General features: G+C 42.0%; 1 protein-coding gene across 6 annotated transcripts in view; it reads right to left on the bottom strand.

Annotated features, from left to right (window-relative positions):
* SRPK3 (SRSF protein kinase 3) overlaps positions 1-12,450 on the bottom strand; it is a 42,504-nt gene that overhangs the window by 11,128 nt on the left and 18,926 nt on the right. For 3 of the 6 annotated variants that reach the window (XM_087888632.1, XM_034434158.3, XM_034434161.2), the window contains one exon: positions 4,040-4,190. In XM_087888632.1, coding sequence (XP_087744758.1) covers positions 4,040-4,190 — 151 coding nt within the window. Of the gene's footprint in view, positions 1-4,039; positions 4,243-12,450 lie in introns of all 6 variants that reach the window. The other 3 variants (XM_034434159.3, XM_034434157.3, XM_034434160.3) reach the window with 1 other exon arrangement.

Below are 12,450 nucleotides of genomic sequence, written 5' to 3'. Positions count from 1 at the left end.
ATCGTTCTTAGTGTATATATATATAATAATCTTTAACGATAAATTAGTAAATACATAAGTCATGTCTTTTGTTCACCCATGTAACCTTTCCTTGCCTTATTATATTTCCTACCATCCACAGTACATCTTCTCTTTCTATTTCATTTTACTATTTCTTGTACTTGCTCTGGTCTCTCTCCTTTTTATTTCAATTTCCTCTTCTCTAACCACCCGTACCACTTGTCCCATACGCTGTAATAATCAGAATCTTCTCTGTCATTAATTTCTAATGTTAATTTATTCATTTCGGCACATTCCATTATTTTGCCAATTACTTGTTCCTTAGTTGGCGTTTTTTTCTCTTTCCATTGTTGGGCGAAGGCGATTCTTGCTGCTGTTATTATATGCACTGCCAAGTATTTCTTCTTTTTTGCCATTTCCGCCTTAAGAATTCCCAGGAGAAGTATTTTAGGGTCTAATTCAAAGGTTTCACCTATTATTTCTGAAAGCCAATTGCAAATCATCTTCCAATATTTTTTTGCTTGAGAGCAGGTCCACCAGCAGTGGTAAAAAGTACCTTGCTGGTGTTCGCACTTCCAGCACTTTGGGTTTGAGTTGGGGTAAATCTTGGCAATCCTAGCTGGTGCTAGGTGCCACCTATAAACCATTTTATACTGGTTCTCCTTATAAGTGGTTGCCTTGGTAAGTTTTATATTGTTGTTCCATATTTGATCCCATTCTTCCAGATTTATATTTTTCCCTATATTTTTGGCCCATGCTAGCATTGGGCCTTTAACCACTTCTTCCATCAAGTCATATTCTACTAAATAGTTGTACAATTTAGCTAATAGTTTGTTATCTGTACTCATCCAAATCTTATCAAAATCTTTGCTACCCATTTCTATACCATATTGTTCTTTATCTTTTTTATATCTTGATTTTATCTGTGCGTATGTCCACCATTCAACCAGAGTGCCTTGATCTTTTAATTGTTCTATTGTTTTGAGGTTCCCTGCCTCATCTAGGATTTCCTTATATTTTACGGTTTTACCATGATCTAAAACGTTTGGGTAAATTATCGCCTCCATGGTTGAGAGCCAGCTGGGAATTTTAGTGTAGTGTTTTCGTTTTATTTCTTCCCACGTTGACTTCAATATGTCCCTCAGTTTATGTTTATTGAAATGGGTTTTGGTTTTTTTCCCTGTTTCCCATAAGTAGGCATGCCAACCCATTTGGAGATCATGCCCTTCTAGCGTTAGAATTATTTTGTTCGCTAAGGTCGCCCATTCTTTTAGCCATACAAGGATTGCTGCTTTGTAATATGTTTCCCATATAGGTAATCCTAGCCCTCCTCTATTTTTTTTGTCTTGTAAACTCCTAATTGCTATTCTTGGTTTCTTTCCTCCCCAAATAAATTTCCTAATAGTGGCATTCAATTCACTAAAAAAATTTTTATCTAATTTAATTGGCGCTGTTTGGAACAAATACAACAACTTGGGTAGAATGCTCATTTTGATTGTCGCTATCCTCCCAAGTAAGGAAATTTGCAACTTCCCCCACTTCTCTAAATCTTGTTTTATGCTTTTTACCAAAGGGACATAGTTATCCTCTTTAAGGGCCAGGTACTTTGTTGAGATCCATACTCCCAGATATTTAACTTTTTTCACAATTTGGATTCCCATAGATTTCTCCAATGTTTCCTTCTGATTTTTCATCATATTTTTGGTGAGCATTTTGGTTTTAGATTTATTTAATTTGAGCCCCGCTACTTCTCCATATTTATCAAGTATTTCCAATATTTGTATACCTGTTTCCACCGGTTCTTCCATAATTAAGACGACATCGTCCGCGAACGCTTGAACTTTATATGTTTCTTTCCTAATTTTAAGCCCTTTAATTTGATCACTCTCTCTAATCTTCTTCAGTAGCACCTCTAGTGCCAATATGTACAAAAGTGGTGACATTGGGCATCCCTGTCTTACTCCTTTGCTGATCTGAAATGTTTTGGTAAGTTCACCGTTTATTAAGATATTGGCCCTTTGCTTCCCGTAAATCGTGTTTATTGTATTTGTAAAGTTTTGTCCAAATCCCATTATATTCAGTTGTTGCTTTATAAACTCCCAGTTCAAATTGTCGAAGGCCTTCTGTGCGTCTAAAAATACTAATGCCGCCTCTTTTTCCGGGTGTTCCTCGTAATATTCTATCACATCCAGAATCGTCCTTGTGTTATTCCTAATTTGCCTCCCTGGGAGGAATCCATTCTGATCACTATGTATTATCTTATTGAGGGTTCTTTTTAGTCTTTCCGCTAATATGTTCATGTATATTTTATAATCAATATTGAGAAGGGAAATGGGCCTATAGTTCTGTATCAATTTAGTATCCGATCCTTCTTTTGGTAAGAGTGTAATGTAGGCCTCTCTCCAGGATTCTGGTATTTTATTTTTCATTAAAGCCTCATTAAAAATTTGGAGCATTCTTGGGAGTAAAATGTCTTCTAATTCTAAATTTTTGTATAATTCCCCTGGGAATCCGTCCGGGCCCGGAGATTTATTCTTTTTCAATTTGGCAATTGCAATCTTTAACTCTGTTAATGTGATCTCTTTGTTCAACATCTCTTTTTCCTCCTCTCCAATCTGTGGCATTCCCTCTTCCAGTAGATATTGTTTTACTTTCTCTTTGGGTATATCTTCTTCTTTGTATAAAGATGCATAGAATTCACGTGCTATTTCCTGTTTTTCTTCTTCCTTAGTTGTGATATGGCCTTCGGTGTCTTCTAATTGGAGAATAATTCCCTTCTCTCTCTCTTTTTTAATTCTGTAGGATAACCACCTTCCTGGCTTGTTGGCGTTCTCGAAATAATATTGTTTTGTTCTCTTAATATTGTATGCTAATTTTTCTTGTTCTATTATGTTTAATTTATGACGAATATTCATCCAATTTTCTTTTATTATTTCATTGTCAGGGTTTTGTTGGGCCTCTTTCTCTGCCTTTGCCAGTTCTTCTAGCAGTGTTCTTTGGGTTTCTCTCCTCTCTTTATTTCTATATGCTCCGTATGATATCATTAGGCCTCTCAAATAGGCCTTCATCGTATCCCAGATTATTCCCCGGTCCATTGATTCTTTTTCATTTTCTTCAAAAAAGATTGCTTTTTTGAAGAAAATGAAAAAGAATCAATGGGCTTAAATAAAGTTTCAGTCCAGACTCTAAGTGATTACTAAACAAAGCGGACAATAATCTGTGGAATATACAAAAACATACAAGAGTAAAACAAGCTGCCTAACGAAGTGTTCTCTCTCTTTCTCTTTTCCTCTCTTTCCCTCTCTCTCTTCCCCTCCCCCCACTCTCTCTCTCGTGAAAAGGACCATGTTGTCTAGTAACCATTTAATGGATATATGGATATATGGATATATATATATATATATATAATGACCATATGCCCTTTATTATAAAGGACAATCCTTTATTTCAGAAAACTGTCCTTTGGATTTTATTTTTCAAAAACTCACTTTTTCCCTTTATTTTGGTCGTTTTAACTTTACAGTACAAACTGTACTGTAGTGCAATCTTCCACATTCATATGAAAAAAATTGAGTTTTTTTTATAAATTTTTTTTTTTACATATAGTGCTTGATTTTAGGCACTTGTATCAAAATATGCATTTTTGTAAAGTTTTCTTGGTTTTCTCTGAATTTTCTTTTGTGTAGCAAAATTATAAACCAAAACAATTTTTAAAATTCTTTTTGTCCTCTGCTTTTTACAAGAAAATACGATCCAGGTGTAAATCTGCCATATATTTCTGTCACGCTTGTGGGAATGATCTCAAGGGCCCTGATTGTACCATAGCATGCCAGTCTGCTCAGCCCATCTTACCTCTGTCCCAAAGGTGCTTTTTCAAGAGTCAACTGGACTTTCTGATTTTTCTTCAGAGCTGAAGAAGCTTCTTGGATGAGAAGCAAAACATCTTCAAAGAAAAACAAGAAAGTCCAGTTGCCTCTTGAAAAAGCACCTTTTGGACAACCATGACCTGGATGACCGAGAATCTCCATAGACATCTTACCTGTGGTCTCTGTGGACTTGCTGGTCCCTGCATTTGTAGCTGCCAGGTCCTCCAGCTGCTGAAGGTCCCGAAGTCGTTCAGCTAGGAGCTGACTCTGCCGTTTCTGCTTCCTCTTCAGCTTCTTCCGCTTGTTCTTTGAAAGCTTCCCATTCTGGGAGATGAGAGGGCCCCATGTCACAGCCCCATCACTCATAACTCCAGGGCTGCATAAGAATGGAGCAGACGGGGAAACAGGCAAACAAGATGGACGCCTGCCCATTATGTCTGGGGCAGGCAGGGAAAGGAGGAGAAGAAACAGTCCAGGGAATCACGTGGGCCCTAATACGTTTGTCAGTGGGCAATGTAAGTTGCACTCCCAAACACACCACATGCAAGAGAAAAGCTGAAGGTGTGTAGAAACAAGAAGACATGACAGTTCTCCAAGGAGCAGATAGGACTGTCACAAGCAAATGACTGGAAAGTAAAGCCAAGTTCAATGGGAAATGGTCAAATTCAGGCTGTTCCACTTCAAACTGCTGGAGGGGATGTTACTTGCATAATTGGAAAAAAAATGTCCTAAGCCCCCAAACTGCTCCAAGGAAGAAACCTAAGCTAAGTCCTACTTTCTGACGTGTAGATTTTTTAATACGATGGAATTCATTTGCTCAATCTCGAGGGGGACAATTCGGCAGTACAGTTAACCACCACCTGCAATTTGAAATGGGACAGCCTGAAGAAGGTGGACTTACTACCGCATAGTGCTCTCGGCCTAAATTGCAGACATCCTGCCAGGAGAGGCTGGTGTGAAGCAACAAAGCAAAGAGAGTTCAGAGTGAGAAGAAGGGAGCCATGCATGTGTTGGGCCTATTGAAACTAGCTGAGTCTAAAGGTGGCTCAACTGCAGGAACCAGCAACAATATATTTAACAACGGCAACAAAGCGGTGCATATTCTAACAATGAGCTCTAGTGCCCTTTCTGATTCAACAAAGGGTCTGGGGCAACTAAACAAAGCAAAAAGCTGCTGTTGCATGATGTCAAATGGGCCTTTCCTTGCCAAGCCACAGAAAAAAGTGGGCCACAGCAACAGACAAAAACCTGACAGACAGAAACAAGGATATAATTGGCACAGAGGTGTGAACTCTGGGGAGCACAAGGCATCAAGAGCGCACAAATGGGAACGAAACAAAAAACAGAAGAGGTGACAAAGAGGGCAATCTTGCATTTACGTGGGCAGGAAGGAATACTGGCATTACACAGGCAGTTACTGAAGGTGGAAAGGGAAAGCATAAGAAACGACGGATGACCCCCTGGGTTTCTGGCAAAATGCAAGAGAAGACTTCACTGCCCACCTCTCATACAAAGGAGCAACAGAGGCAGCAACGGGGGGCATTCATAGCAGGAACTTATGTCTGGGTCCCTAAAAGGAAAGCTGTGTCACTCCAGGATCATATATAACCAGAGCCCATCAAATCCATACAACTTTTAATAGGATAGAAAGAGGAAATATAGGGGAAACGCTTACATTGAATCAAATTCACTTTCTGTCCTGGCCCCATATATTAGTGTGCCCTCCCCAACACCCAGTTTGGCTAAGAGCAAATGAAGATGCATGTCACTTGATCTACGCCCAAGTCAAAAAATCTGGACAGAACTTGCACATAGTTTCACTCTAAACTGTGCATGTGGAAGCCTTTTGTTAAGCAAAAAGGTATCCAGGTAAGACACACCTGCACTTCCCTTGCCATAAATCTAGCAGAATGTGCAATAATTGCTAGAGTGGATTTTTATCAGATTCCGGCACAATTTGCTATTTAGCAGGAATGAGATAAACAAGCTGGTTTTACTTCTAAGAAACACCAGACCCTTAGGTAGCTCTCCTTATTTTTTAAACAAGTGGCTCTGGCACCAGGGTGCCTGCTGTTGTTTGAAGCCCCGAATGGTAGTTGTAGCCTTCAAGAGCTAGCCTAGATCAAGCAGGTTCAACCTTCCACCAAGTATCCACTTATCTTCAGAAGGGCACATAGGTGACTTAAAGGCCCAAGTATACAAGGGCCAGACTAAGGAAAAATTAAAGGTAAAAATAAAATATAATATAGTACCGGCTCTTCCTATAAAAGGAAGAGAAATCAGACCAGGAAAGACTACAGAATAAAAAACTCTATGATCCAGAATTGAAAACTGTTAAGATACAGGATCATCAATTATACATCCCCAGCTAAATAAAAGAAACCAATAAAAATAAATAATAGTTTAATGTAGGACAGGAAGTAGGGATTAGAAAGCAAACAAAAACAGATAAAATAGCTTTTTGTAAAGAAATCTTTATTTTGTAATGTTTCCTCACAACCCTCCCCCTTTGCATGGAAGCCTTTTCTCTTCCAGTCTTGGTACCACCATGCAAAGAGAATTCACCACAATCTCTTTTATTCTCAATACATAGTACCAAAAGCTTTCTCCTTTCTAGTTTAGTGCCTGTCCTTACAGCCATTGGATCTAAACTCACCATGACTGTTTTTTACGGTAAGGAAAAAAGTAAACCAATGAAACAACAACATACCCAAGAGCGTATTTCCAAGAGCCACTGGAAAGCAACAGATAATGACTATACACCTTCAATTCAGAAAAGGAGGGAAAATCCCAGGAGCCTAGATAAGGAGGATGTTCCTGACAATGGGAATCACCTGCTCCCCACCTACAGATGCAAAGCAACACAAATGTGTTTGCTGTCTTTGCTGTTTCCTTTGGAGCAATTGCTGAGCCGATTAACATCTTACTGAGACACCCACAAATGTGTGAAAATATGGAGGGCACTGCAGACTTCCAATTGGCACAACCTTTATAGGTGAAAAGACCCTTAGGATTACTGAGAGAAAAGAGCTTGGGTCAGAAGAAGTGGGAATGAATTTCTGGGTCACAGGAATGTGAACTCAGCTCTGGGATTGAAAACAAATTCCTTGGCTAACTAATTCTAAAAATATACTGACTCTTAGTCTTGAGCCACCATTTCAGCCTTGGTTCTGGTTAGAGGATTTGGGTTTCTAGTAAAAATAATAATAATAAGGATCTTGTCTACCCACCTCTGGCTTTATAGAAGAGATGTGGTTAACGGAAAGCATAAAAGGGAGTATTTCATTTTTCTAGCTTTACCGAAACATGTTCCAAGGTTGTAGGAATGTTGCTGCAACTAGAAATGACAAATTGCAGGAGCTCAGTAAGATGGTTTCAGAAGGGTGACCCACAATGGAATTTTCAACTATAGATCTCCCATGCAAGAAATTACAGAGTTCTTGACCTCATAATCATGGAGTTTAGCTAGACAAGGCTTTAGTTGGCCAGACACGTTCTCATACAAACTGCTCATTGTACAAAGTTTGTGACCACACACTTTAGCTATGTGGTTAAAAACTAAGTTACAAGTTTAAGCTAAAAGCAACCAAGAGGTCAAGTATAGCCCAGAATTGCCACTAGGGGGAGGAAAGAGTACTGGCCAGTGCTTGGCCTGACCCAAAGCAGTGGTCAGAAGCCAGAATTCACATCATGGCTTTAGTTTAAGAGACCAGGCCTCCACTACTGAACCATGGCAAGAAATAGGATACAGAAAGATTAACTACAGCAGTTCCAAAAGCCAACTTATTCATCACTATAGAGAATTAAGTAACATTCCCAAATCTTCTGCAAAATTGTGGATAACTTCCTTTAGGGCCAAGAATTAGATTTTGGAATGATGGAGTGCTGAGGCCAGAGTGGGTGGGATCTAATATTTAGCACTTCACCTGATTGGTCAGTGGTGGGATTTTCTACTTACTTTCCTTAATATGCCAATTCCACTTTGCTCCAAAAATTGTTGCAAAAGCCTAATATTGTGGTTCATTTGTCTCCACACAATTTTAGAGCTTCTGATGCAAAAAAAAAAAAAAAGAAAAAGAAAAGAAAAAGAAAAAGAAAAGGGGAGGGGGGACACAGGTCTACATGTATCCCATAAATGGGCCACACTGCAGTAAAGATGGTTAGGTCAGGTTTCTTCAGTACTGTTCCCATTGCTTTTTGGCCTTTCTTCATTCTTTTTTATCACTCCCTCGCATAATATGTGATTAACTGGACTGCGGTTTACTTCATTATCCTATTTTTAGGCTCTGTATAATATGTTAAGCTAAGCTGTGGTTGACCGGCCTAGTTTGAATCCAGAAGTAAAAAGTCAGTTTCCTCTCAGGAAAGTTGAAATTATATGCAGTACTGTATCTCTGATGGCTGCCTGTTATTAACACTTCTCTTCTGAAAGAGAAAAGTGTGTCTCTGCCCGGCATGTGCTAAGCCATCCAACATAAACTACACATGGACAGGCAAAAAAGGTTTTCCATGCTAAAACAAGCAGCTGGTCCATGTGATCTAGCCCAAGTACAATAGAAGGCTCAGACTAATTACACTGATTGACACCAATACCTGAAGCAAATTCTAAAACGGGAACCTTTCCGGCTAATTCACACACCTGGTGATACCGTATCATTCATGTCTGAATAAAATATAGATTCCCTGATCTCAGGGGTGAAATCCAGCAGGTTCTGACAGGTTTTGGAGAACCGGTAGCAGAAATTTTGAGTAGTTCAGAGAACCGGCAAATACCACCTCTGGCTGGCACCAGAGTGGGGTGGGAATGGAGATTTTGCAGTATCCTTCCAGGGGTGGGTTCTAATTTTTTTTACTACCGGTTCTGTGGGCGTGGCTTATTTTGTGGGGCTGGCTTGGGGGGGTAATGTGACTGGGTGGGCGTGGCCAACTTTTTTTTTTCTTTTAAAAGCATTTTTTCTACAACCTTAAGACGTTGCAGAAAACAATGCTTTGAAAAGCCTCTGCAGGCAATTCAGCTGGGATCGTCAGAGGCTTTTCAAAGCATTGTTTTTACCGTCTCTTCAGCTGAAGAGGTTGTAGAAAAAATGATTTTAAAAGTTAAAAAAAAAAAGGCCTCTGATGAGGTGGGTGGGGCAAGTGAGCGGCGACCAGGCCGGGGACCGGTTCGGGGGCGTAGCCAGCCAATGTTATTACCGGTTCTCGGAACTACCGTATATTCCGGCGTATAAGACGACTTTTTAACTCAGGAAAATCATCTCAAAAGTCGGGGGTCGTCTTATACGCCGGGTACCCGAATCTGAGTTGCTGGCGCTGACCGATGACGGCAACATTGAGGGGAAGCTGTACTCCAAATTAGTTCCAACCTACAAGAGGTGCCAGGCAGTGCGCGGCCCACGAGAAAGGAACGCGTCCCCACTCTACCCCAGAATTCGGGTCACCTTCCTTTCTTTCCACGGTGAAAGCGGCGCCGCGGTCGACCTGGGCCAGCGCCTTGCACACCTGGCTCTGCGTCTCCATTATGAGAAGCTCCATGCGACTTCGCATGTCTCCGCCCCAGTCGCGCAGCTCTCGCAATCCACTCACCGGAGGAGCCCGAAGCGAACATCCTGGAGCAGCGCGGGCCGGCCCAGAGGCTTAAACCCCGGGAGCCCAGGTGCCGAATCCCGCACAGCAGAAAAGATATGACAGCCGGTGCCCAGTTCCTTCTGCAGCCGTCCGGATCGGCGCCAAGCCAGGAAAGTGTGCTGCGCACTCCCACCCTTCGCCTGCGAGCCCGGGTGCCGATCCGCTTGGACTGCGGGAGCCACAGCGGTGCTGGCCGGGCTGGGTCTGGTGCGGCGGGCGGAGATGAAGGAGCAGCCTCGGCGGCAGCAGCAGCAGCAATTACAACCAGAAAAGCCATGGGGAAAGGAGGACGAGGAAGATCTGGCAAGGCGGTGCGAGCAATTCATGGCTCCTCCGGTGAGCGGATTGCGAGAGCTGCGCGACTGGGGCGGAGACATGCGAAGTCGCATGGAGCTTCTCATAATGGAGACGCAGAGCCAGGTGTGCAAGATGCTGGCCCAGGTCGACCATGGAGCTGCTTTCACCGTGGACCTCCTTGGAATCGCCTTGGAATGCTGGAACCAGCTGGCTGCTGAGCGGAGCTTCCCCCAGGCATCCAGGGAGATATTACCGACGCTCTGACTTCCCCAGATGGTGGAGCTCGCCATCAGTGGGGGTCAGCTGGGTAAGTCGGAGCGTCGGTAATACACCCCTAGATGCCTGGGAGAAGCTCCGCTCAGCAGCCAGCTGGTTCCAGCATTCAGCAGCATGCAGCCTTGACTAGATCGGCACAGCTTTCTGTCAATGTTGTCGGCGCTTCCGTAGTGTCATCAGTCAGTGCCAGCAACTCAGATTCATGAAGCTGTGCGGATCTCGACAAGGCTGCATGGGTGAAGGAAAAAAACCTGGTACAAAATAGCCCTCTTGCCACTACACGTAGCGTAGCCCATTACCTTTCTCTACAGTACAGCAACAGTACATACAGTATAGTATACAAATATAACAGTCAAGACCCCATCATGGCTCCACCAGCAAGAAGAAAGAAATATGAAGCCAGTTTTAAACTTAAAGTTGTAAATTTTGCCATGGAACATAATAACTGTGCTGCTGCAAGACAATATGGAGTAACAGAAAAGATGGTTCGGGACTGGAAAGCAAATGTAAAAGCGTTAAAGAGTATGCCAAGGGGTAAGTGTGCATTAAGAAGAGGCACCCCACATTGGCCAGAACTCGAAAAACATGTAGCAGACATGGTGAATGAGCATCGCCAAAACGGTTATGTAGTGACACGAAATAAAATACGTTTGTTTGCACTTCAGTGGGCCAAATCTAACCCAGATCACAGCAACAGATTTAAGGCCACTGTATCCTGGTGTACTAGATTCTTGGAAAGGCATAAGCATTTGAATTAAAATTACCATATTGAAATCAAATCTGATGTTTTTTAATTTTTATTTGGTGTGCGTTGGAAGAGGGGTAGTCTTATATGGCGAGTATAGCCCAAACCCTATATTTTAACAGGAAAAGTAGGGGGTCGTCTTATACGCCCAGTCGTCTTATACGCCGGAAAATATGGTACTACAAATTTTTACTACCGGTTCTTGTGAACCGGTGCGAACCGGGAGCAACCCACCACTGTATCCTTCCCCTGCCACGCCCACCAAGCCACACCACGCCCACCAAGCCACGCCCCAGAACCAGTAGTAAAAAAAAAATGGATTTCACCACTGCCTGATCAAGCCAAATCCAGTGGGTTGTATCTAGACTTTTTGGCTGCGGAAATTAAGCCCTGCTTATTTTTTCAGGGGGGAAAAAAGTAAACAATTATAAACTTGTCTCTTTACTTTCAAAATGCCCACATTCAACTATTTTAGTCTTTAATGAGCTCAGAATATTTTAGCTGAATCAGTTTATTTATCTGAATGGAAACGGATGCACAAGTCAAGCATAAGAAGATCAGACAAACAGGTGGGTCTAACAAAAGCAAGAGAGGAGCAGTAGTAACCTGAAGCACTACTCACTAGCATGATTTTGTTACATGAGGTAGTACAGGCGTACAGTATAAGCAAGACTTTTATAAAAAGCTACCCCTACAGTAAAAAGCAAAGCCAATCCTGATGACTTCATAGAAACATCTATGTACAGAAACAGTTTGCTAAAGCTGCTTTCTAGAACACCCCCTCCCCTCATATCTACAGTACGTCATTAATATTTCCTGGTGGTTCCTCCGTCCAAATACTCATCAGGTACAATGCTGTTGGGGCTTTTTGGGAACTGCTGAGGTTAGCTAGTTGTTGCTTTCTAGTCTAGAGTAAAACAAGTAGAAAACTGGGTCTTAATGATGCTTCTTTTGGTCTGCTAGGATCTGTGGGGAAAAGCAAGCCCAGATGTGGCCAATCACTCCCCTAGCCAGTATCTGCAGCAGGGGTGGGTTCTAATTTTTTTTTTACTACCTGTTCTGTGGGCGTGGCTTATTTTGTGGGCGTGGTTTGGTGTTGGGGATAATGTGACTGGGTGGGCGTGGCCAACTTTTTTTTAATTATTATTTTTAAAAGCATTTTTTCTACAACCTTAAGAGGTTGCAGAAAACAATGCTTTTAAAAGCCTCTGACAATCAGGCAACTCAGCTGGGCTCGCCGGAGGCTTTTAAAGGCATTTTTTTTTCTACAACCTCTTCGGCTGAAGAGGTTGTAGAAAAAATGCTTTTAAAGCCTCTGATGATCCCAGCTGACCTGCGCAATCATCAGAAGCTTTTTTTTTTTTTTACTTTAAAAAGCATTTTTTCGGCCGAAGAGGTTGTAGAAAAAATGCTTTTAAAAGTAAAAAAAAAAAAAAAAAAAAAAAGCCTCTGATGAGGTGGGTGGGGTAAGTGAGCGGCGACCGGGCCAGGGACCGGTTTGGGGGCGTGGCCAGCCAATGTTATTACCGGTTCTCCGAACTACTACAAATTTTTACTACCAGTTCTTGCGAACCGGTGCGAACCGGGAGCAACCCACCACTGATCTGCAGGCTTGAGGAATTATGGAGTCTTCAGTCCAAA

This window comes from Pantherophis guttatus, chromosome 2 (assembly GCF_059756535.1).
Source record: "Pantherophis guttatus breed Tessera chromosome 2, ASM5975653v1, whole genome shotgun sequence".
NCBI classification, from domain to species: domain Eukaryota; kingdom Metazoa; phylum Chordata; class Lepidosauria; order Squamata; family Colubridae; genus Pantherophis; species Pantherophis guttatus.
The sequence above is the reverse complement of the archived record's forward strand: the minus strand, read 5'-3'. Positions and strand labels throughout refer to the sequence as shown.